Source organism: Alosa alosa, chromosome 4 (genome assembly GCF_017589495.1).
Source record: "Alosa alosa isolate M-15738 ecotype Scorff River chromosome 4, AALO_Geno_1.1, whole genome shotgun sequence".
Classification (NCBI taxonomy): Eukaryota; Metazoa; Chordata; class Actinopteri; order Clupeiformes; family Clupeidae; genus Alosa; species Alosa alosa.
In genome coordinates, this window is record NC_063192.1 from 31,306,914 (window position 1) to 31,332,772 (window position 25,859).

General features: G+C 40.1%; 4 protein-coding genes and 1 long non-coding RNA gene across 10 annotated transcripts in view; 3 read left to right on the forward strand and 2 right to left on the reverse strand.

Annotated features, from left to right (window-relative positions):
* Window positions 1–110: 110 nt before the first annotated feature.
* On the forward strand, window positions 111–8,529 carry sars1 (seryl-tRNA synthetase 1). The gene is made up of 11 exons (XM_048242238.1): window positions 111–338; window positions 1,315–1,385; window positions 1,708–1,788; window positions 1,960–2,118; window positions 2,455–2,598; window positions 3,648–3,803; window positions 3,900–4,121; window positions 5,221–5,350; window positions 5,487–5,644; window positions 7,342–7,471; window positions 7,589–8,529. The coding sequence occupies exons 1-11, from the start codon at window positions 203–205 to the stop codon at window positions 7,744–7,746; spliced, it is 1,545 nt and encodes a 514-aa protein (XP_048098195.1). The 5' UTR covers window positions 111–202; the 3' UTR covers window positions 7,747–8,529.
* LOC125293974 (PTB domain-containing engulfment adapter protein 1-like) lies at window positions 8,514–13,086 on the forward strand. Of its 2 annotated transcripts, none has more exons than XM_048242240.1 (9): window positions 8,514–8,636; window positions 11,405–11,454; window positions 11,581–11,652; window positions 11,888–11,983; window positions 12,133–12,270; window positions 12,358–12,462; window positions 12,564–12,623; window positions 12,750–12,828; window positions 12,923–13,086. In XM_048242240.1, exons 2-9 carry the CDS (start codon window positions 11,413–11,415, stop codon window positions 12,970–12,972), a joined length of 642 nt encoding a protein of 213 aa, XP_048098197.1. In that variant the 5' UTR covers window positions 8,514–8,636; window positions 11,405–11,412; the 3' UTR covers window positions 12,973–13,086. The 2 variants fall into 2 exon arrangements, with proteins under 2 accessions (XP_048098197.1, XP_048098196.1); XM_048242239.1 differs by lacking the exon at window positions 8,514–8,636 and adding an exon at window positions 11,164–11,256.
* A 184-nt stretch (window positions 13,087–13,270) lies between these two features.
* Window positions 13,271–21,260, forward strand: tmem106c (transmembrane protein 106C). 2 transcript variants are annotated; one of them, XM_048242246.1, is made up of 8 exons: window positions 13,271–13,471; window positions 14,103–14,348; window positions 18,401–18,464; window positions 18,655–18,814; window positions 19,223–19,363; window positions 19,512–19,561; window positions 19,653–19,706; window positions 19,874–21,260. In XM_048242246.1, the coding sequence occupies exons 2-8, from the start codon at window positions 14,138–14,140 to the stop codon at window positions 20,028–20,030; spliced, it is 837 nt and encodes a 278-aa protein (XP_048098203.1). In that variant the 5' UTR covers window positions 13,271–13,471; window positions 14,103–14,137; the 3' UTR covers window positions 20,031–21,260. The 2 variants fall into 2 exon arrangements, with proteins under 2 accessions (XP_048098203.1, XP_048098204.1); XM_048242247.1 differs by lacking the exon at window positions 13,271–13,471 and adding an exon at window positions 13,920–14,037.
* On the reverse strand, window positions 15,404–16,633 carry LOC125293977. Its single transcript, XR_007193461.1, has 3 exons — window positions 16,596–16,633; window positions 15,892–16,047; window positions 15,404–15,757 (listed from the first exon to the last, which is right to left on the reverse strand). It is a non-coding gene; the product is annotated as an uncharacterized LOC125293977 (long non-coding RNA).
* A 91-nt stretch (window positions 21,261–21,351) lies between the features above and the next one.
* Window positions 21,352–25,859, reverse strand: part of tns2a (tensin 2a) — a 31,554-nt gene continuing 27,046 nt past the window's right edge. For 3 of the 4 annotated variants that reach the window (XM_048242242.1, XM_048242241.1, XM_048242245.1), the window contains exons 23-28: window positions 25,450–25,527; window positions 25,143–25,220; window positions 24,770–24,938; window positions 24,464–24,532; window positions 23,304–23,333; window positions 21,352–22,836 (exon numbers count right to left, since the gene is read on the reverse strand). In XM_048242242.1, coding sequence (XP_048098199.1) covers window positions 22,695–22,836; window positions 23,304–23,333; window positions 24,464–24,532; window positions 24,770–24,938; window positions 25,143–25,220; window positions 25,450–25,527 — 566 coding nt within the window. In that variant the 3' untranslated portion in view covers window positions 21,352–22,694. The remainder of the gene's footprint in view (window positions 22,837–23,303; window positions 23,334–24,463; window positions 24,533–24,769; window positions 24,939–25,142; window positions 25,221–25,449; window positions 25,528–25,859) is intronic. The other variant, XM_048242243.1, reaches the window with a different exon arrangement.

A 25,859-nucleotide genomic window follows, 5' to 3' on the forward strand; every position in this document is an offset into this window, starting at 1 on the left:
CTTTTGCATAATGAACTTGATTTTTTAGGAGGACGCAGGTGGACATTTTGCGTGGACCAAAGGACCATCCAAAGTGCCCGCCCATTGGACGCTCTTGACGCTGAACCCATCTTTTCGTGCTAGTGTTTGCTGTTAGCTGTTAGCAGTTCGTTCATTTGACTGGTTCAAGCTTCGGTAGTGTAACCAACGTTAGCATACAACCATGGTGCTTGATCTAGATTTGTTCCGCACTGATAAAGGCGGAGATCCCGAAATCATTAGAGAGACACAGAGGAAAAGGTTCAAAGATGTGTCGCTGGTGGATAAACTGGTGCTGGCAGATACAGAATGGAGAAAATGTAAGTGGCATATATCGCAAGCTACCAACAGCACTGTCTGGTCCACATGGATAGCGTTATTTCATAGTTCGTAGCATTGGCTAGCTTTCCAAATTCACACAAACCGGGACGTCTTTAACTGTGTCGTTCAGAGATGTTCAAACTACGTTGTAATCGCTCGCTGTAATCTGAAATAGTTGATTCCAAACAATAATGAACGTTGTTCAAGTACTTTACAGTTGTTTAAACATCAGCTTGCTTGCCACGTTAGCCTGTACCAGTTAGCTGCCGGTAAAATGGCTAACGTGTGTCGCACAGCTGTTAAGTGTCTCTCATTTAAAGACATTTGTCTGTCGTGTGGTTGTAAGCAGTTGTTTGATTTTTAGTGTAAGGTCAATGTACCATTGACAAGTATGTGTATTAAATAGCACGGTAAAGCGTAGCACTGTACATCAGTTGGGTTGCAGTAAGCAGGAAGTGTACTTGATTTAGCCATCTGCAGTGTCGTCAGCATGCAGGCAGTGCAATCTGATGCAATCCGGAGTGAAGCACAACACCCGTCACAGCTTTGCATGGATGCCTACTAAAAATCGCTGATGAAAATGATATTAGCTAGTGACATCGTAAGATGTTACACTGTAAAAAACAACAACAAAAAAAACCAACAGTTTTTACAAACAATTTTAGTTTGCAGGATAACGTTAGCTGAACAAAAATGACTAGGGGCTATGGTCAAGATCAGAAGACCAGTATTTGTGTGTTTATTTGCGTGTTAGTAGGCTGGTTATCGAATATTTTTAATTTAAGTAAAAAGGTGGACTTAGAGATTCATATTGTCTATCTTTTATTTTTGTTGTTATGCATCATAGACCTTCAGTGCAACAATACAGGAATGCAAGTGGGAAAAATGCCTTTATAAATCTGTCTTAATTAAGTGACTATTTCAGTGGAAGAGATTGCACGTGTATAATGACATAATGGTTGTTTTTCTTGTCAGGTCGTTTTACTGCAGATAACCTAAACAAGGCCAAGAACCTGTGCAGCAAGGCCATTGGAGAAAAAATGAAGGCAGGTGTCTTTTGACTTTCATGTCTATTAGTTTGGAATCCAAAAAATCTGTCTCACAAATTGGGACTCTCCCAACAGTGTATTGGGTTAACCGCACAAAACACTAATTTTTCTAATTAAAAGCTGATCCTTATAAACAGATGGTTTGCCATGGAATTCAGACAGCTATTCTGTAAGACTGCTTTTTTATTTCTGAAGAATCACAGAACCTTATAACTTGTCTTGAGAGACACTAGCACATCACTGTTAGACAATAATCTGAATAACAAAATTAAATCGTGCTTTATAAAAAGTCAATAATGGGTTATTTTCCATGCAACAGAAAAAGGAGCCAGTTGGTGATGATGATTCCCTTCCCGAGGAGGCACAGAATCTGGAGGATCTCACAGCAGATACACTCTCAGTATGTTTGTCTGTTTGAACTAGGCAACATGTAGTTAAAGTTAGTTACACCTGTATATTTGTACAAACAAAAATATATTATTAAATCGTGTAAAGATACTCTGACAATTTACCGTGACCATATACACCTGACACTAGATGGAAACGGCATGCTTGACCTTGGCTTTTGCAGACGTTGACGGTAACTCAAATTAAGAAGGTGCGGCTCTTGGTGGACGAGGCCGTGCAGAGGTCAGACAGTGACAGGTTGAAGTTGGAAAATGAGCGCTTTGAGTACCTGCGAGAAATTGGCAACCTATTGCATCCATCTGTGCCTATCAGCAATGACGAGGTTGGTGTCATGGACGGCTGCACATACTGGCCTAATGTGCACAGAGAAACTGGTGAAACTGGTGTGTTGTTGGTTAGGATAGTTGCAGCATTTTTCTTTGCATCACAATTGTGGAGAATGTATTTCAGATTCCATTGTATACCTGCTTAGTATTCTTCCATTAGTTTGTTTGGAAGGCAGAAGTGTTTAGACCTTTTACCTTCATTAAATTAAAGCAGAAAAGTGCATGCTATTTATTGCATTAAGGTAAAAAAAAAATACACCATTAGAACTGCAAGTTGTTGTCATTTTTTCCTCTGCATTGTTTTTACTGTCTGACCTTTTCAACCCCCTAAGGATGCAGATAATAAGATTGAGCGCACCTGGGGCGACTGTAGCGTGCAGAAGAAGTATTCCCACGTCGACCTGGTTGTCATGGTAGATGGCTATGAGGGCGAGAAGGGAGCTGTGGTGGCCGGGAGCAGAGGCTACTTCCTCAAGGCAAGTTTATAGAGTCCCAAGAGGCAAAACTATTGGTTCAATAGATTTTGTGGACCAGTTTCATGGTGAGGTATTTGGTGCACCTAATGTACTTGTTTAAGCTTACTTTGGTTACATTATTCTCTTTTGTTCAAAATAGCTGCCATGTTGCTTTATTACACACAGTGTACATTTTGTACCTAACTGGTACATAGTTCATAGACTTAAATTGACTAGCTGGACGAAAGACTCTCGGTGGGTTTGTTTCCTGTGGAGCCAGGTGTGTTTGAACCTGCCGCTATTCTGAATGTAATTAGTGTCTATACGGACCCAGTTGGGTGTTGCACCTAGTGAATCAGCAAGTTACCATAAAGGACATGTAGACACTAATTCAAAACGCAGCAGCTAGGGTTCTCACAAAAACCAAAAGAACTGACCACATTACTTAGGGCTGTGTAATTAAGCCCAAGCATACACATGACAGGAAGCATACCATATGACCGCAAGCATACACATGACAGAAGTAGAATTCTAAAGAAAAGGGCATTTTTATCAGACCATCAGCGAACATGTCACTGAATTTAATCCAAAATGCCTGATTATGCCACACACCACAGTATGTAATCACAATGTAATGCATCTGCAATATGTGCTGTTATGAATAAGTAGAATTTAAGACTTATTTAAGTTATACAAGTTATTTAACTTCACTTGTTATTTTCCTTGTTATAGCCTTTTAGTGATATTTCTCTGGGGTTGTGGAAATGATGATAAGGCTAATGTAACACAGTGCCCACTGTGCTCAACATTGCCTTGTCCATCATGTCACCTGTGCACGCTTAGGTTGATTTTGTTTGCAACAAAAACGCTGTGGCTAGAAGAGAGAGCTAGGTTTCTAAGACCCCATATGGAAAAATGCCCCTCCGACCTCCCTAAAATTGTACTGTTAATGTTTGCTTTTGTTCATGTAAAACACATTGAATGACCTCTGTGTATGAAATGTGCTATATAAATAAACTTGACTTGATTAGGATTGGAAGTATCTAAACATTTTAATCATGTTACCCTAGGGACCTCTAGTGTTCTTGGAGCAAGCATTGATCAACTACGCGCTGCGGATTCTCTACCACAAGAAGTACACCGTCCTCTACACACCCTTCTTCATGAGGAAAGAAGTCATGCAAGAGGTCGCCCAGCTCAGCCAGTTTGATGACGAGCTATATAAGGTATGCCATGGCAACCGTTTTGAGGCAAACTTATCTCCTCACTTCATTTTCAATTTGAGTTTTATACGCTCATTTGTGCATTGTGCTTTAATGTAGGTGATTGGCAAAGGCAGCGAGAAGTCAGATGACACCAGTGTGGATGAGAAGTATCTGATTGCCACCTCTGAGCAGCCTATTGCAGCCTTCCTAAGGGACGAGTGGCTGAAGCCTGAGGAGCTGCCCATCCGCTATGCTGGCATGTCCACCTGCTTCAGACAGGAAGTTGGTTCTCATGGCCGTGACACACGAGGCATCTTCAGAGTTCACCAGTTTGAAAAGGTCCGTTCCGAATCTAGTTTTGAATCATTTAAATATTTTCTTTTTATGGTATACTGTTGCTGCTGTGCTCAGAATATCAATATTGGGTCATTCTGAGCTTTTTGCTGTGCCGTCTCAGATTTTGTTCAAACTTTGTCTATATCAAGAATGGGTCCCAAAACCAAGGCCTGTAAAATATTTCAGATCAAATCCTATGTCATCATATTATTTTCAGCCCTTGAAATCACTTCAGTTTTACAGCCTGAAAATCACATAGTCTGGTAAGCAATGTTTGGGCATTAATATAATGAAAAGTGTTATTCATAGGCAGCCCAAACTTTGAAGGGTGGAAATCAATGAGAATGCAGTAAAATTTTTGAATGGTCCAGTCATACCGAGAACATGTCTGTCTTCCACTCTACAAAGTTTGGGCAGGCTAGGAATAATACTTTTCAAGATATTAATGGCCAAACAAGATGAGAGTGTGAAATAATACAAATCAAGGGGTGAAAAAAATTATGAAAACATTGGAATTGAAAAAAAATATTTTACAGGTCTAAATTGTGGGCCCTAAATATTAGGTAGACAAACTTTGGCAAAATCTGAGATGGTGCAGCAACGGTTTTCCTGATTTGATTTGACATGGAATGACCCTAATTGCGATATATCATGTAGTACTTTGTGTTGGGGTTATTTCTTACCTCTGACAAGGAGGTAATGTTTTCACCTGTGTTTTTGTTGTTGCTGTTGTTTGTTTGTTTGTTTGTTAGTAGGATTGGGCAAAAAGGATAATGAGAACTATGTAGATAGGTGTAGCATGGGCCAAGAATATTCCCATTAAATTCTGGGTGGATTTGACTAATGAAGTATCTGCTCAAATAATTTCACCCTCTAAAGTTGCAAGATTTTTTTTCCTTTTACACTCAAATTGCAAGATACAGCATGACAGACTGTTGGGCTTTGGAGGTATGCACTTTACTGAGTGCATTTCTAGTTTTGCATCAACAATTGGTCATTTATACAATTACATACCCACACAATTACATACCCCGTCATAGATAATTCAACAATATTTCATAGTGCTCTTCAGAACTGATCACCATCTGGCCTCTACACACAGATCGAGCAGTTTGTGTATGCCTCCCCACATGACGGCAAGTCCTGGGAGATGTTTGATGAGATGATTGGAACAGCAGAGGAGTTTTACCAGACACTTGGAATCCCCTACCGCATTGTCAACATTGTTTCTGGTTAGTGAGAGCTCCCAATCTAGATGTAACTAAAATGCATAGAAATCCATAATGTGCTATTTTAACTGGTTTCATAACACTTTTAATTAAGTAAACTAAGGAAGTGAATTGACCTTCATGTTTTGTCATTCCCAAGGGGCCCTGAACCACGCTGCCAGTAAGAAGCTGGATCTCGAGGCCTGGTTCCCAGGGTCTGCCGCCTTTAGGGAGCTGGTGTCCTGCTCCAACTGCACAGACTACCAGGCTCGCCGTCTGCGCATCCGATATGGACAGACCAAGAAAATGATGGACAAGGTAGGAAAGACTAGATTATAAGACATTTGTAGATTACCTGTATCTTGATTTTCACTTTCCAATATCAGGCTAGGCTAATGCCATAGCCATTTGATTAAATTCTATTTAATATATCAAACTTCAGAAATGAAAAATATTTAAACCATGGGTTTTAAAAACTTCTGAGGTCTACACTTTGCCACCAGCATGGGGTGAGCTCTTAAGAGGGTTTTCTACAATTCATCTTATGATCGTTCGTTTGGTTTTTCCGACTGTTTCCTGAACATGCTCGTAGCGTGAACGCGCGTGCACTGCTCTTAGAGGGACACCAGGCAACGTTTTCGTGTTAATTAATCATCTTCGTAAGTTGGTATATGGTTAAATGACTCCTTACAGGGCGAATGAAGACTCTCTCCCGCCCTACTGCCTGTAAGAAGAATATCCCACTTGCAAGTTCGGTGTATCCTACCCGCCGACCGAAGCAGGATCAGTTTACATCCTGCATACAGCACAGAGGCAGGCTAACGAAACTCTAGCGATTGTTGCAAACGTGTGTATAATGGCAGAGCCAGTGAAGAAGCAGCGAAAACCCTTGACGGAAGATGCAAAGAAAAGGAAAAAAGCTTCAGACCGAGCGAGGGGGAGTTTCGTAAAAGAAAAAGCATCAAGCTTGCCTGGTGTCCCTTTTAAGATGCTCTTAAGGGGAGCTGTCCACATTAATAGTTCTGAAATATCCTCTAATTTGATAGTGATGTCAGGTGACTGCAAGTTACAGCTATAGGCCTACCATTTAAACTTCGGATCTACACAATTCACATCAATACGAAAATAGAAACACTTTGACATCTGCATGTAAGCATCCCAAGTAGGCTAGGTTATATACCACACACAGACATAAATAATTGTAATTATTTAAGATTAGATTAGTTGCACCATGCAATATTTTTTCGTGGTGTCACTTAAGAACACGTTTGAAGATAAGAAAGAAGTCGAATAAGAAAGTGAGGAAATGTGTAGGCTTAGATTTTGATGCAGTACAGACTAAACCACATGCTCCTTTCTCTGCTTTTACCTCATGGGCCTAATAAATTATAGCCTTCACTTAGCAAAGATAATGGCAAACTATTCTGGCAGAGTCTCGTTTCATAACTGGATTGCATTTTTGTCCGCTTTTCATCACATTATTATGACCATTAAATGTAGGCTATACTATTTTGCACGCTAAAATCTGATTCATCAGATAAACACAATAAAGAATGGGAACGTAAATTGGATTATGTATTCTAAGTTGTAATTCCTCTGTATGTCCTGTTGGTGACCTCAGTGAGAAGTACTGTTAAGACGCTCTGAGCCAGTAACCAGAACTCTGGAGCACTCGTAGATCTACACGTGTTTTCACGACATTCTTAAGCTACGATGGTTTCGGGAAACAGTTGGCAAATCTTAAGACGTTTGTAAGAGGGACTTTACGATGCTCTTGGGCTTACGATGCTTTTCGGGAAACTGGGCCCTGGGCTAGTGAGCAGTAGCCTGAAAGTTGTGGGTTCAATTCCCGGCTTCCACCATTGTGCCCTTGACAATGTAGTGCAGTTGACATATGTAAGTCACTTTGGACAACCCCAGTGCTAAATGATAAAAGTATATGTAAATGAATATGGGTCAAATAAATTGATGAACTAAGGTGGTCACTTGCCAACATCTCTTTTTTCTCTTCAAAGGCTGAATATGTCCACATGCTCAATGCCACAATGTGTGCAACAACTCGGGTCATTTGTGCCATCCTGGAAAACTACCAGACAGAGGAGGGCATCGTCATTCCAGAGAAGCTCCGTGAATTCATGCCTCCAGGTAGTAACACATTTTCGTATGCTGTTCTAGAGATGGCAGTTTATCAGCTGAAAGGCATCAATGTTTTTATTAATGGCTGTTTAACTGAATGACTTCCACTGACATACTCTGCCCTAGGACTGAATGAGATCATGAAGTTTGTGAAGCCAGCACCCATAGACCAGGAGATGAACAAAAAGCATAAAAAGCAGCAAGAAGGAGGGAAGAAAAAGAAGCAACAGACAGATGTCGACCTGCAGAACAAAGTAGAGAGCATGTCTGTCAATGACTCGTAGGCCCAACCTTCCATTCTCTCCTCCAATCCCTAGTCATCTCCCTCTTACTAGACTCAGTACTCCCCCTAGAGGCTGCTCCTGTTACAGTCCTCATCTTGCTTCCAGGCCATTATGTCACTGTACTGAGTCTTGCCTGGGGTCCATCATTATCAAATCTTACTCAACTCCACTATAAAAGCAGGTTAAATTACACAGGACGTTTCAAGATACACTATCCAATAAAGGTCCTGCATCAGAAAAATGGACCTGCAAATTTAGCACGGAAATTTGAATATGGTTATCTGCCAACACTTAGTAACGTTAGGGTGAATTGGATAAATTATGAGAACATGTTGTTTTTACGCTGTGAGGTGGCACAAGATTCTTCGTGGTACCTTGGTCTTTAAAATGAATCCTCATTGTTATTGACAAGCTATGTGCTATGCTGTCTGATGTGTCCCTTGAGCAAATGTAACTCTTAGGTTCATGCTTTTGATCAAAATCTATACTCTTAATTACACAGTGAAAACATGCCGTTTGAAACTAGGATGTGCAGGTAACCATTCTGCTGGGTATTACTGCCATTTCCTGGCCCTAAGGCACTGATGGGCTTGAGATGAGCAGTGATGTTTTGCAGGTAAAAGTACCTTATCATCTAATTCATATTCTCTCTGCACCCCATGTCTGCCCAGATATCCTCTCTGCACCCCATGTGCTCTACATGGTCTGTTGTATGGTGTCACAACTGCAGTCCTGTATGAAGTATTAGTATCACACCTAAAATAAAACTTTATCGAAAAGCTACTTGCTTGATTGATTGGTGTTTTTACTGTTCACTAGGATATGCTTGCTGTCACATCCACCTTTCTGGGGTCTCAAAGGTGTGAGACAAAAGACCTGATGGAGATTGAGTAAGGTTCCTCGTTGCATAGAATAAATGCTGGAGTCACAGAAGCCCTTCCCTAAAAATCTCCATAATAGTGGAAGCAAGCCATGAAACATCCAACAATTATCCTGATCTGCTGCCAATATATTATGTAACCAGTTGGAATACCTACTTTATCCAAATGTACTTTAAGTAGGTTATATATCTTAACAAAAAGCCAAAATATACCCATTACATTATAAGGCTATACCAAACTAATGTAGGTATGCAAAGACTGCCTCAAGGTTTGGGAAAGAATTTTGCTCCACAAAAATGGCGTACATCTGTCATTGTGCATACTTCATCATTGGCATGGAAAAGCAGCATGCTCTGTCATGCCCTCAATTGATTTATTATTTCTTCAGTTATAGATTCTGTAGTTTTTACAAGAAAGGAGCCTTCAGGTACAGATGAGGTAATGCACAAGGCATACCTGGACATACTGTCATTCATTTAACTCTTTATTTCCACCTAGTTCTCATTTTACCTTGTCCACTTTGGATATTTCACCCTTTTTTTGAGCTAGTTTTGTAGTGATTCCACAAAGTGCTGCTGACACTACGTGTCAGTATTCTGTATTTCTGCTCACAACTGTGCACATTCTTCTGCATACACATATGTACACTACCGTTCAAAAGTTTGGAGTCACTTAGAAATGTCCTGCTTTTTTAGAAAGAAATGGCTGATCTTTAATGCAACATCTACAATATATACAAGTATGCAGATGCCCATTATCAGCAATCGTTCATTCAATGTTCCAAAGGCACATTTTGTTTACTAATCTGATATCATTTTAAAAGGCTAACTGAGAAAATATTGGAGAACCCTTTTACAATTATGTAAGCACATAATATAATCTGAAAACGGCTGCCCTGATTAATTTCTCAGTGACCCCAAACCTTTGAATGGCAATGTATGTCCCTAGGTATGTGAGGAGGGTTTCATGCCTTTACTGCTCCAAAATACCAGACAGGTGGGGTTATACAGCAGTTTGGTTCTTTTATGTTCGATCTTTTTAGCCAACACACCCCACACCATGACACACCCCGTTTCTGTCACTGTAAATATTATGGTATCATGTTGGGAGAGTGTTGTAAGTATCCTCATAGGTAAACTGTCACACTGCTGATCCCTTTTGGGCACCATCTCAAAAGTGATTTGGATACATTGTGTGTCCCGCCCAAGTCAATATCTTTTCGTGTTACCTTTGATCAAGGTCACTGTGACGTGGGGTGAGGAAAACATTCCAAAATATACACTCCAAAATAAAAATATGACTTAGGCCTCTGACATTTAATGTAATATAAAATGCAATGTTTTTAGACTATGGGTGTTTATTAGGAGTCCAAGCAGAGAAGCTGCTGATCCCTATTGTATTATATGGATATTATTATTATACATCAGTGGTTCTCGAACTTTTTCTTTCATTCCCCACTTTTGAGGTGGGGAATTTTCAAGCCTTGTCAAAATAAGAAAGGCATTATTAGAGATAGGCATATAAACAAATCCTCCTGTTCATCGCACCCCACCTGTCATGTCTCTATTACCCACTTTAAGAACCATTGTTGTACATAGTTTTTTTCTGCCTTAAAAGTAATTGCACCCGCTTTGTTTTCACCAATATTTTGACACTGAACTCTGGGCACATAAAATTGTTGAGTATGCAGCCCCACTAGACTGATGAATATAAGCTTTGTGAAATGTACATATAAGCCCAAAGTTTGGCTATAGGCATTTTAGTTTCAAAAATTACTTAGGCAACCATGGACAGAGCATGTAAGAGTTGCGGTTGAAAACGAGTTGCTCGAGTAGGGGATTGAGAGAAGTTGAGAGGTGATTTATTTTATAATAATAATTTTATTTTATTGAAATGGTCAGTTGATTTAAAGTTTGCTCAAGGTGTTGAGTTCAGCTTGGAGTGTGAAATAGAAATAAATATGTTCATACTTCATGACACACAACACATTAAGTTAATCGGTATGTCTGCCTACCACAACCTTGTGTGCCCAGGAAAGTATTCGAGCCTGACCAGCTTTTTATTACACAAGGACATTCCTAAACTGGCACGCCAAGTTGAACTTTTGTAGCTTGAGAGAAAATGGTGAGGTGAGCCAGCCCAGGTGGTCATTCAGAAATAAAGGCCTTGCTTCATGTATGGCAAAGGAAAACGCTTGAACTGCTCACCTCACCTGCAGTTCACAGAAGTGTATACGTTTTATACCCAATATAAACATATTAGAGCACTGACATTGAAAACTATGATATAATAGATTCATACTGTTTTATGCTTAGGTCTACACTGTTGATCTATCTAAGAAGAATCAATGCAATAATTGTATACCTACAAAATATAGATATATATTTTGCAATATACATGATAAGTAAACATGAAGCTTCAGGAAATAAAGTGTATAATAAACTTAGTTTACAGTCACATCAGATATCTACCCAAGTAGGGACGAACTGAGGTGCAATAAATCCATATCAGAGTATTGTGCAGTAAGGAAGTAATTTCAGTAGTCAGTCATTAACTCAAACAGACTTTACGCCTGTTGGGCAGAGGAAAAAGAGCCGTCGTTCATTTGCTCACATTTATTTTTTAAAAGGTAAGAAAAATGTATCTTTAGAAATAACAAACCAATGTATTTCACTTCTTTGTCGAACATTTCTTCTGGCTCATCTCATTCCTCAACAGTAAACAATTTTGCTTAACTAACGTGTAATGCCATTAACATTTTTTTTGTCTTTTTATAGACCCAAAAATGATTGAATCTGAAGATAATGAGATTTCTTTCATAGTAAAAGTAAGTACTAAGAGAGGCTCTGTTGATGTAATACTTTCTTGGTACCCTTATAAGGGTACATATAATATGCTATATTTTATCTTAGGTAATATGGTAATACTCCACCTTTTTTATTGTTCATGCTAGTTCCTTGGTCGCATTGAGGTTCGCCGTCCAGATGGAATGCAGATTTTGAATGAGGCTGCAGGGGTCTTGCTGGTACTGTGCTGGCGCTTTCAGCTCTCATTCGCTTAAATGGTCTTTTCTTAAGATAGCCTAGTATGACATTTTTCCTCTTTGAATCAAATGTATTAAACTTTTGACTATATCCTCAAGTTATAAGACTTTTTGTCTTATCATGAAAAGTATGATGAGTATGTAACTAAACCCTCAAATCCACACATTCAGTCCTTAAATCCCTAAACTTCATGTACTGTGTTGTTTACCCATGTAGAATCCTGACAAAAATGACAAAGAAACGGCAAAGAAGAGCAAAGCTTACCTTTTCTTATCAGTGAGCGGAATTGACATCCTAGAGTACAAAACAAAGGTAATATTCATAACATGCCATATTTCTGTTTCAATAATCATCCGAATCCCGATACAATTTTCCAATGAATGTATATGTCTGTGTTTTTAATAAATGGAGATCTGCTTTTATATGTTGCAATTCATCACAGACGACTTCTTCCTTTTCAGTTTATGATGCACTCATGTCGTGTAGAGTCAGTCTCTTTCTGTGCAGTCCACCAGACCATGCCCAAACTGTTTGGCTTTATAGCCAAAAATCCAGCCTCAGACATGTACCACTGCTATATGTTCCAATGCAAGAAGTTTGTGAGTATCACGTATCAACTTAAATACATTCCTGTTTAAAAGACCCTGAGTCTTTGGAATTAATTTCTGAATTCCTCTTCTCGTCAGTCACACCTGGTGGTCTCGCTCATTGGTGACACGTTCAAAGCCTGCTCTAAACAGGAAGAGGTCAGGGGCAGTCGTGATCTGGTGGTAGAGGCCCTGCGACTTCGGGTATGTGTCGATATTAGCAACACAATAAAATAGAGGGTATGACTTATGCATGTTCTAGAAGTAGACTGTGTGATTTACTTTTTTTTGCATTGCTGTCAAAGATCAAAGCACTTCAGAGAGAGAATGAATTGCTGAAAAGAAGACTTCGAGAAGCGGGAGGCGTACGTACACACACATACTTGTACACACACACACACAGATCACAAGTGTTACAGTTCTTTACCATTTTCTTGGCACTGTTACCACGCTCATGTGTGACAGACTGTTTGCAATACAACTGATTTCAGAGTTCAGAGGGAACCAGAAATTTAGATGGTGACAGTGACGCTGAGTCTTCCTCCCATTCCCAGTCAGACCTGTCAAAGGGTAGGCTACACATACAGAGAACTTGAAACAGAAATGTGTATTTGAAATGCATTGTTTTTTTCCTCCCAGTTGAAAAGTATCTTTCTCTCCGCAGTGAGATTTAACTCTGATGGAGACAGAGTTCCTCTGATTAGGAACAGCTGAAAGAGATGCACTGAAAACCTCAACACTGAAAACAAGAAAGCTCTAGCCTCTAAAGAGTCACACCATGGACTACCTACCTTCATTTATAACAATAAAAATCACAGTGGTTGCAAATTTTGTGTTTTTGTGTATTTTACTTTCATTAGTTTTTAGTAATCTCCCAGTATGCAAGGAAAACCACCCAAGATAGTCTGCATGTCTACCAGTAGGCCTCCACAGCAGTAGATGGCAGTACAGAAAAAAAAAAAAAAAATCACATTTCCATTTTAAAGAGCAGTGACATTAGTGTAGAAGGAGCTTTGCAAAACAACAGTCCTGAAAAAGTCGATGTCGCCTATCGGAAAGAACTGGTCGATTTGACGATTTAGACGATTGCCCAGCTGAAGTGATATAGCAGTGTGTGATATGCTCCTCTTAAAGAATTTCAAGAATAGAAGAACTGAAATATCAGCCCTTCGCCAGTTGGTCACTTTTATGGTTTGATTGTACACGGAAAAAGGTATGAAATGTTAAATCACGCTAGTTAGCTATCTTTTTTTTGACGTTATCAATGCTAACGTAATATGTCCCACCTGCAATGTTAGAATTCAAAACGGAAAGACAATAGTGGAACGTTTGTGAAAGTAGGCTAATGTTAACTCATAAGAAGTTTGGTTTTACGTGCTCGCTACCGCCATCAGCAGTGAATGTTAGATAAGCGTCGGTAAAGTGCGTGTTCGATTAAATTAAACGTAGTTGGTAAACACCACAGACTCCTCGGACTGCTAGAAAAATAAGGCTAGTTAGCCTTACTTCAGAGGTGCGTCTGTGTTACCACCGGTTAGGTTCCAGCCTCTGTTTTGGAGCAGTCAATGCAAACTTTTGCGCAAATGCACGTCAGCTGGTGATTGATAATTTGTTCGGACGATGCACATGAACATCAGCTGAGAGTGATTGTGCTCGGGTCACAGTCCATCTCAGCACTATCATTGTTTCAGTTCATCATGAGGGATGAGATTAGGCCGCAAACATGGGCGACCCTCACCGTTAAACAAACAATGGTGGTGTTGTGCTCCAGTTATTGAGGTGGGATGCAAAGCTGCACACTCTGTACTTTTCACAATTAAATGTTAACCATGTTATTTTCTTAGGTACCCAAAACAGGTGGGTGAAGTGGTGACAGCTAATGGGAACTTACTGGTCTCAAAACAACCGGACTCTCCTAAATCAGTCCGACAACAGGGGCAGGACAAGCCAAGGCTATCAGGCAGATGATGATGACTCCTTGGATGGCCTGGATAGACAGGAAGACATTGCACAGTTTCCATATGTGGAGTTCACCGGACGAGATAGCATCACATGTCCAACTTGCCAAGGCACTGGGCGAGTCCCCTCAGGTTAGTTTAGTGCAGGTTAACTTCTGTGTGTTTGTGTTGTTCTTTCTGCCTTGTAGGCTACTACTTCCAAGTTTGACCTTTATTCCCCCTCACAGAGCCAATTAAACTGATTGCACCTGTATCAACTGCTTTCTGCTCAGCTAGGCCAACTCTCTCTGTGTCTCTCCATTCTACAAGGATATAAGCAGTGGCGGTTCTAGGATGTTTCTGAGACAGGGGCCATAAAGGGGCCACATCATACACTGAGGGGCCAAGAACCGGTCAACATCCATACACAGAAAATCCCTTGTTCAGTAAGGCAGAGGCACGTTGTCTACGTGATATGCAGGACTATACGCGGTATACCCAAAGTCCTTTTAGGCAAGTCCCTCCACTCGACGGCCATATTGCAATGCTTTTTGGTCACTCATCGGGCATCCTATTCGGCAGAAATATGCGTGCGCAAGGCTTCACGACACCAATCTTGCTCCAGCGGCGAGTTCACAACACATGATTGGCACGATGTCTTCACAACACACCATATGATTGGCTCAATGTATTCACATGTTGACGTTTTGCCGAGGAAGGGGTGGGATATGTGTAGACAACGCCAATATTGGCGTTACAAACTAGCCCCATGCATTTCTATGGAGGATTTTTTGAGTGCTGTGTCTCCTCATTAGAAAGTCTCTGGTATACCCACTTAAAAAGCATCACCATCTCAGTATACCAACTTAAAACAGACAAGGATAGGTATTAATATTTGGGGTTGATCACAGTATACCCACTACAGCTAACTAGACTACACCACAGCAGTAAGGTGCATACATTTCACCAGTCTTACCTTGTTCAAATACTTGAATGCTAAAAAACAAAAAAGCCAAAACAATTCTTAACAATTTTCCCATTTATTTATAATATGCATTGAAAACACAATATAAAACTAAAATATAAGACACTTCAGTGGAAATACATTGATATTTTAAACAGAAATCATACATCATACATTTTTCGTTCAATTAAACAAGTTTTACTTTAACTGTTTCCCCTTTTGTTGATGAGAAACCACTTTCACTGCCAGTTTGCGTACATTAAAAACAAACACACACACACAGCATGTGAGCAACAATCATATTTATACAATTTTTTCAACAACTATTTTTACAATGTCTTATTTGGAATGGTCTTTGAAGCCACCGTCTTGCTTCCAGTTAGAAAAGCCTGATTCTGATTTGAAGACTGGCGATGGGTCATTTGAAAGCGAAAATTACGGAAGGGGTAGCTAAACACTAAAGATGGAATATTCCTACCATTTGAAGTCTTTGTATCAGAAGTCATTGAGTGGCCTCTTCCTATTTCCGTGCTGCATCTTGCGGAAAACCAGTTTAGGAGAGGTTGCACAGAACCATCCGCTCTAGAATAGGAAATGTCTGGAGAGAAGAAAATGAAACAAGTTTGAGTAACTTAATTGTTATTAACTTTCATAACCCACTGTCAACCTGGCGTTTCTAAAATGAATGACAAAATATGCTCACTGTAGTGGCAATAGGAAATAGCATCATACCATTAGGAGCAGCTATGCTTGGTGACTGGTGGTTCTGAAGACTGTGGGTTGAAGTCACCAGTCCTGAAGTAACTCCTGCGCCATCCCAGTCTGTAGGTGAAACACAAATGCGTGTTTCACAAAATCCATGCTTGTATTCAGCATGTCGTCTGGCAACTGTAAAACCAGTTATTATTTTTTTTAAATCATATAAAGCTTGAGTGAGTAGAACATTTAACCAATTTATCTCAATGAAACTCTCGTTGTCCTAACACTTTGAGACAGAATTCATACGAAGCCCATGAATCAAATAAACTCAGAATAGTGGTTAATAACTTTGCAATGATAGCTCACATTAACTACAAAAACGTAGCGTTAGCTATTAGACATGTATTCTCATGTTCATGTTAGCAGCTGCCAAACTTTTTCCTCAAGCAAAAAAAAATGTTACGAACGTAACGTAATCGAACGTTATTTACATTTGGTAAGGCGCATGTAATGTTATTAATTTCGGACCCCAAACAAACAGAATATCCATTTCTCTGCATTTCATATAACACCATTTCAAACACTTCATACATTACCTTTCCATACATGAAATCTATCAGCATGCTAACAAACAATCAAACCTCAACTCAAGTAACCTAACTTAACATATTGTGACAGCAACAAAAAACGTCCCTTTCACATAATGATGATAACCAACATAGAGATTTGTGACTCACCAAGAAACTTCTGTGGAGGATGAAACGCTGCCATCGGTTCTTCACGTTAGAATTCTAGCTGATACTTTCGTTAGCCAAATGTATCGGTTCTTCACGTTAGCTGATACTTCCGTGAGCCAAATGTATCGTTTCTTCACATTAGCAGAGACATTTCTGGTTAGCCAAATGTATTGTGTCTTTTACAGTTCACTCAAAGATTGTTAGGGTCACTGTTTGCTTTAGCTTTCAAACTTCATAGGTGCATTACTGCCACCAGTTGTTTGGAAATGGAATTGCATGTCTGATCGTCGTTCTCAACAAGTTTGACACTTATTGATGATTGACGGTACAGGGGCCAGTGAGGGGCCAATGAGATTTCAGATGGGGCCCGGGCCCCTGTGGCCCCGCCCCTGGATATAAGGCACATTCCAAGGGCTAACGACTTAGAATGCAATCAACTGCACCTGTGCCTTCTTCTTCTTCTTCTTCTTCCATTGCTGTCTCCTACAGGACTAGCACCATAGTGCACTATATCCTACTGTATAGTCCAGCTGTTGCCATTTTAAAACTGTTTCCTGCCACACAATACTTTTACCCTCCGGCTTGGATAGATTTATGTTGACATCAATGGTTTCCCTTTGTGCAGCTTCCTTGGCCAACTTATCAACCTTCTCATTTGTTGCAATACCTACATGAGCAGGGACCCATACAATATTTCCACCCCTCTCTTTTTCACATCTCTAATTAATAGAATAATATCATATATAAGATCTTGTCGACTCTTTGACGATCCTTTCTCAATACTATTGATTGCTGACACAGAGTCACTACATATCAAAACTTTATGATTTTGAATCTGCTCAGTCCATTGCACTGCCATCAGGATTGCATACAATTCCACTGTAAACACACTAAGATAATTTGAGGTTCTCTTAGAAGCTTGGACATTCCACCTCTGAACAACAAAAGCTTCTCCTGTAGCACCTATTCCTTGATCCTTAGAACCATCAGTGAAAATGAATATGTGTTCTTGATATCTTTGTCTTACGTGACACTGGAATTCATATAGCAAATTTGCCTCAGGATTCTGTCTTAATCCCAAGTAATTCTAAATCAGTCTTTGGGACCTCCAATTGCCATAAAGGAACTGATGGCCACAATACTCCTGGACAAAAGCTCTTGTCATGAATATCCATTTCCTGTGCCAATGCCTGCCCTGTCCATCCAAAACTTGGAAGTCTTACACCCTCTCTCTCCCAACTTGCCTGAATTGCTACTTTAACTGGGTGATCACACCTTTGACCCATCAGTTAGCCTGAAGTTGTTTTCTGCGCAACCAGAGTGGCATTTCTCCTGTTTCTATCTGCAAAGAGCACACTGGAGAAGATCTCACAGCTCCTGTACATATTCTCAGTGCCTTAGCTTGGACTATATCCAATCCAGCTAGTATTGACTTGGCTGCAGACCCATAAACCAAACATCCATACTGAATTCTCGCTCTGATAAAAAATGTATATAAATTTGACCTGTGCTTTCTCACTGACTGCAGCAACTATGACTCCTGCCAACGGTTTCCTCTGCTCACAACTGTTTCATAATAAAAGTTTATATTGCATTTTATGTTAATATATGTTTTGCATTTTCATGCACTGGTAATTTCCTCGAAATGACATTTTCTAGTTCCAAATGCTCTTCAGCATGTGTGCAAGGAGTAGGACCTTGTTTGTTGTCTCACCTGAAGATTTGTTTGTAACATTATCGTCTAAATGGTAAGTTAGTTCCCGTGAAAATTGCTGTATTATCTTTCTCTCTGGTTTGTGTTGCAGGTCAGGTAAATGAGCTGGTTGCTTTGATTCCATACAGTGATCAGAGGCTTCGTCCTCAAAGAACGTAAGTAGCATTTCTGTTCTCTGTTTCTTGTGTGACTGTTTTTAATCTTTAACTGATGGTAATTTACCTAATATACATAACATTACAACCTTTGTAAATATTACACTGTGCGCAGAGGACAAGTATGTTCATCAGCTGGAGGAGTCCAGTAGGTGGCGCTAGTTTCAGGTGGTGTTGTGGTGTTTGACAGGAAACTGTATGTGGTGCTGTCTGTGGTGCTGTGTCTGCTGGCCTCCTCACTGGTGGCCTTCTTCATGTTCCCGCGGCCTGTGGGGGTGGAGGATGACGGTATTTGCACGGTCACCGTACACTTTGATCACAACAACAGCAGAGTGCTTATCAACATGACGGTGAGCCTCTCCCTCAACAGTCAACCTCAAAAGGGCCCCACTGTCAGATAGAGATAGATAGATACTTTATTGATCCCCAGGGGAAATTCAAGTCTGTGATTGAGCAGAAATCATTAGTGTTTAAAATACTCCCCTGTAGACCCGTTTACTCAATTGAGTATAGCTTGGTCATCAAAAACAAGGCTGAGTTATCAGCAGTTTTGAAAAGTAGATTAAACAAGATTAAATGGTTGCAATTCTTTCTTGCCTCAAAATCAGACTTGTCGTAATAAGATATTGTTAAATTTGAAGAAACTTGTAGATGAATGTCTTTCCAGAAGAAGAGGGCGCTTTCGTACAAATTCATATGTGTGATTTAAATGAACATTTACCACTGATCTTATGATCTCTGATTCTGTCACTCTTCAGAGCTCTTTGAACTTCAGCAACTCCAATTTCTTCACGGTGCTGGTGGACAGCATAACCTGTCAGGTGCTCTACATGAAGACTGTGATCGGGACCCAGCAGCTAGACAATGTCATCCGGATTCAGCCCCTTAGTCAAAGACAGGTATGGAGCGACAGTTTCAAATAAGCCAATTTTTAATACAGTTGACTATGTTGTACAGAGGTACATTGAGGCTTGCATTTGGTACTAGTGTATGTGGTCAATTTCTGCAAGGATTCATTGTTGAGATAATAGTGTTTATCTTCCCCAGGTGAACTTCTCTGTTAGCATGGAGATCAGTGGGAGTCTCTCTTATGTCTAGTAAGTAGGTCCCCTTCCACATTATAACACAGAATGCAAATGAAAGGACCTGCATTCATACCTCCTGTCTTGTCTCTCCTGCTCTCTTTAGTGCCTTCTGCACCATGGCCAGCATTAAGGTTCACAACATTGTTGTCTTCATGCAGTAAGTTCTCCTCCACGTACCTCTGAAAAGATTACTGAACATCTGTTCCTTCATTCAATCTATTCCTTTTTTTTTCCCTTTTTCTTTTCATCTCATCTATATTCTTAATAAGAATTCATTATGAGTCCCGGGTACTGTGGTTATGAGCTGCATCTCTCTTCCTGCAGGACCTCTGTTAAAACATCCCATATGGTCCGCAGCACCCAGAACACCCTGGAGGCATATCGCTACATTGACTGTGGCTCAAACTCCACAGTACACCAGTCCTCAGCCATCTTATGGTCTGATCCACATCGCAAACCCAGCATCCGCCTGCTGAGCTAAAAAAAAAAGAGACATAAGTGGTTTGAGATGACTGGGGTCATCTGCGGAGATGGAAGTGGGGTTTGATTTATGTAGTTACCTTCAAGGTTTGTTTAATTGGCACCAAAACAAAAGGGAGTCGTTTCCAAGATTTAGCTTCTCTGGGCTGGGTTGGAACATGGGAACGTGTTGCCTCTGATGAGGTGAGGGCTACTTGAGTTTCTTTTCCTTGAAAAAGCTTTCAGAGCGTCATTTAGTTGCACACAATACTGGTTTTGTTACTACTGAATTAGAAACACTTGAAAGTTGCTGCTCTTGGCTTTTGGTTTACTCCATTTCAAGAGCCCTTCCCTTTTGAGTAGGGCATGGTCCAGGAAATGAGTACGTCAGTATGATCTGGATGACTGATGATGAATTGTGCCAATTATGAGCAAAGAATCTTGTGTTAAATTGGTAAGCATTCAGGCTTCATGATTTTGATAATTTTCCGAATTATAGGCTTTCTGATTTGAAGTTGATGAAGCCTTCATTTTTTATGGCTTTTAAAGCTTTCAACAAGTATCTTCAACTGGACAAGCTCACGTCCTCAGCCTCAATCCAGTCTCATTTTTACCGAGTGGTAGGGTGCAGTTTTACTAACTATGCTTTTTCATACTGATTTGAAAGGAAAGACTGCTGTTTTTTTCTTCCTTGAATAATATATCCAAAGATCATTTTGCCTGTGTTTACAAAATAACTTACTTTTTCACAATTTACATATCAATGTTAGACTGAGAGGACTTTGTGCTGTCTTTGCTCTGATTCTGTCTGTTGTAGTCAGAGGGGTTACTGATGTAAAGACCAGCTGTTACATCATGTGACTTTGCAAAATAAGAAAATGACCACTGCTGGTAACGGTTTCAAATGGTTATTGGTGTTACTTGTCTCCAGTAAGACCAAACGCATGCTACTTTAAACTATGCAACGTTTACCAATGAGCTATATAATATTTATTTTTAGAGATTTTATTTGTCAAAATTGAACTTGAAGATTTGTCATATAATGCTAAATTATAAAGTAAAGTGAAATGTAATTTTGAAATAGAATGGTACTTTGATGTTTACAGAAAAAAAAAAGCTGACCTGCAAGATTCCTTGAAATGCAGTGTTTTATATTGAAAAAGGAAAAAAATGTTCCACCATAGTGTATTATGTGAAAAAGGGAAAGGCCAATAAATAAAGTTCTCTAATAAATGAAAATGGTTTTAATGTGTTAAGTTTGTTTTTTCATGGTGTGCTTAATTCACTTATTTTCTATTTTCATTTTTAAATACACAATCTTGAGAAATACTCCAGTCAGTGCATTTTGGTACCACAACTTTACATTTCTTTATTATTTACCTCATTTATGCATATATGTCAAAAATAACAAATGATATAAATTCCTTTTTCTTATGTTTCCTGCCTCTTACACTTTCCAGATGAGCTGCATATGGGAAATATATTACTACATACAAAGACCAAAACAGACCACAATATATTAAACCTGTCATAGACACGTTTCCTTCTACAGTATCTGTCGTACACACAAAAACCCTAATCCTGCAAATTAAATACAAGAAGCTTATAAAGTAAAATGTAAAGCTTTAATACAAACAAGTGCTCTGTAAATGTCTTTGGTTAAGTAAAAAACTTTGGCCACTCTTATCTTTGTCCATACAATTATATAAAAATCATATTTTAGAGCTACCTGTGAATACTTGTCTTGGCTAGTACAGTCTTGGTTACAGAGATTTATACATGTGTATGGTTGAGTGATGAAAACCTTGATGCCATTTACCTACTGAGACGTCATACTAGTGATATATTGCTTGTATGTTATACCATAGGCAAAGGAAAGGAGGACCTCTCCAGCACCTTTTTCACTGTGTACATATATCCATGACTGGGGTCAGCAGTATTTTCCCCTGGTGTTGGAACTGGACTCCCCTTGAGACTGAACAGCTGTTTCAGTGTAATGTGTACTCTGAGTAATAGCCCTTTCTTCCTCATGACTATGCTTCGGGTTAAACCCCAATACGAGAATAGTTAGGCAGTGAGTATGTAACCAACGGTGCATACACTATGCCCATACAACCTCACATTTATCTTTTTTCCTCTTTAGCACATTTCTTAGCCATGCTAAGGTATTTGACCTTGAACTTTCCCAACATCAGTGACTCTTCCCCAAGAGTTTTTGGGGCTCCTGTTAGGGTACCCACATCACAGACTCTGCCCCTCTTTGGTAAGCCAGCACACTACCACACTCTCAAACCTTCAGTAACACTTCCTTTGGACCTCAACCAAAGCTCATGTTCATATATTACAATGATTGTCTATAAAGGTTTATTTACATAAATACATATCTGCTCCTCTTGCAGTCAGAAGAGCTGGTTCCGCCTCACATCTAGACCTACTTTAACACCACAAGGGTGACAGTTTTTGTCTTTCAGTTAAACTGTATAACTAACAAAATAGCTTTGGCTCCATATCAATTAATGCCCATAATGTATTGAATCAGGGAATTTGGTTCTTCTTGACAGTGCTTTTGGTGTTTAAACTGTAAGCTTCATGAACGAGTGTGTGTCTGCTTAAAGACTCGACTAGGCCTGTGAAGCTGTGGCAGAGAACGGCCCCCAGTCCTCTAGTCTTCATCTCATCCTCTCCTCTACCTGCGCTGGGGGGCCAGCATCACTTTGTTGATGAAGTTGACGATGGCAGAGGCCGGCTGCTCTGGGTCCAGCTCCGCAAACAGGTGGCACACGTTCTCCGCCACGCTCCCTGGCTTCTTCGCCACAAAGCCGAACACTCTGGAGATGGAGGTGTTCAAAGAAGTCATTGGCATGGTTGTATCAAAGATGGAAAAATAATAATCATGAACTATCACAAAAATAGGTAGATTAACCTTTCACATTTCAATTGGCAAAACTATTAGCATATCACAGGACTGAGCAGCCATAAACACCCATGATAGTTTAGAACATTAGCAAGTGCAACATAGTAATCAAACGTATACTAACTGAACAGAGCCACGTGGTGCTGGTAGCAATACTTAGCAACTTAGCAATACTCTTTGTAAATTCAAACTACAAAGATAATAATAATATATATTTTTATACCTCAGCACATTTCTTAAATCAATATAATCAAAATGATTTAAGAAAGGCAAAGCACTGTGAGATGATGCAAAGCCTACATTCTAACTGCAACATAGAAAAGACATGAATTCTTTCACACATGAGGAGGAAAGATAGAGGCATCTCCACAGAGCACTTACTTAGATGTCGTGCTGTCTGAGTTAGTCCACCTGAAGCGAGGAGGAGGAGACAGAGACGAGACGAGACTCAGAAACACACATGCTCTCACATCCTCGCATCTCCATCCACACAGAACAAGCACAGGGGTACTGCACAGGCACAGTCCAAGCTTTTGCGTGCGCACACACACACGCACGCACACACACTTGCTTTCTTTGTACTGCTCACTTAAATTCTTACATTCTGAATCAGTTACTCTACCTTCTGTCAAAGAGTGGACCATAGCCTTGCCATCGATATATGTTGAATAATCCTGTCACTGCTCAATTTAAAGTCCATGAAATCAGACTTTTTATGTTTATAGACCACATTAATTTCCAGATGTAGTGTGGCAGAACCAGACAGACAATTTTATCTGGTGTGAGTGTACAATTCACCTTTTATTTTGTCAAAATTTTTGTTACAATTCAACAAAATTCTATAAAATTATCTATTTTTTTATCCTCTTGGAAAGGGGGGAGGGCAAGTAGCTGGACTACTGCTGAAACCTGTTTTGTGTACACTCCATAAAATATTACAGATAATCTCCAAATGTGATAAAAGCCACCATTAGCCACATGTAAGTGATTCCTCCCCAATGTCATACTCCCCTCAGTCGTACCATACACAAACACACATACACACAGAGACAAGGCAGCCAGCACTAGATCATGCAGCAGCAAACTGTGAGTAATGATTGATAGATGACTGTTAATACCATTCCAAAATGAGGTGGTGCATGTAGTAAGACTGGTTGACCATCTTTCAATTTTATATTCAATACTTTAAAAGAAAAGAGACTGCTTTGCTCTACAAGGAGTAATATTATTCTGTTGGACTTGATGATCCAAGTGATAGACATCTCGGGAGAACTTGTCAAAATATTACTGGTACATTACAGCTAATAACACTTGAAAGTCCGGTTTCACTATTAGATTGTGCCTACAGATGTGCACCATGGGTCATTGAACCATTCTGTCTGAATCACAACTCTGTCATTCAAAGAGAGGCATTTGTTATTGGTTACTAAAGTGAACCTTCTGACATGTATTATTATAACAACAAACATGCAGTATAATGATGTTTTTATGTCCACTGCGAGCATGGAGCCTCACAGAGGACCTTTGTCGTCTGAACCTACCTTCGGTCCTGTGGGTCAGTGCTGCTGAACGTGACGCTGTTAAGAGGATAGTGTCTCCTGAAGAACACCCTGAGAAGAGACCATTTAATAGTGATGTTTACCAACAGGTTTAGTGTGAATGTCAGTAACCTGACATGTCGTCATGAGCCGAACACTGGCATTATGTACCATGGCCTGCTTCACTGTGAAATATCGTTTTATTGCAGAGTGAAATGTGTGCACTGACATTATGTACCATGGCCTGCTTCACTGTGAAATATCATTTTTATTGCAGAGTGAAATGTGTGCTGATGTTGTGTACTTTACCTGCGCTGGCTGTCTGTGAGCGTGATGCCCTGGGCTGACACCTTGAAATGAACCACGGTGGCTGCTGGCCTCGGACTCCGGGACAAGGTTGCAGCTGTGGCCTTGGCAATGGCCTGGGGTCCTGTCAGTGACTCGGTCTCCACAGAGTTAAGGTACAGCACATTACAGGCTATTCAGGGGAGAGAGGACACTAGTTAGACTCTTCCTGATCAAGAGCATGGTTTCAAAAAAGGGGGTCTTCCTTACATCCAAAGCTTTCTCCCAGAGGACTAAATCCCTGAGCTAAAGGTAAAATGATTTAAAACATACACATATACTGTCTAGGGTCTATCTCTAACATTCCAAAGCAGATGAGACATGCATGGGCCCTCACCTGCACCCTGTTTGAGCAGGTCTGCAGCTGTGCTCAGGTTGCTGACCGGCTGCACCTCCTGGATGTCTCCTAACAGGTCTGGAACAACAAGGTGCACTGGCATGTGAGGAGATGCAGATGGCTAAATCCTTGGTGCTTGGTGTAAGTAAATGGAATGTGTGGAGATGCAGATGGCTAAATCCTTGGTGCTTGGTGTAAGTAAATGGCATGTGTGGAGATGCCGATGGCTAAATCCTTGGTGCTTGGTGTAAGTAAGTAACATGATTAGAAAGCCTGTTTCCAACTGCAGCATTGTTTACTTGTTTACCTTTCTCTGGGATGCGAAGGGCACAAGGCAGGGAGATAGGAGTGATGGAATGCTGATATACAAGAGCAGACAGACTCCCTGGAAAGACAGATAAACAGTCCTCTACACTCAAATGCATGTTATGATCCAAAAAAAGTGATAATATCTCACAACTCACAACACAATATGCAACTGGTTTTAGCCCGAGTCTCTAAACAGGAATCTCTAAACATACTCTGTGGCAGTGAACACCCAAACCAGCCCTTTGAGTAGACAAAGCATGTTAAAAACAAATAACCAACCTCCATCAAGCGTAGTCAGCATAGCATGCCATGCCGGCATGTTTGAATTGCGCAAAACCCACCATGGCCTATAAACAGCTGTACAAAACAACCCCGGTAGCTTCAGCTGGTTAACCATGAAATGATAGG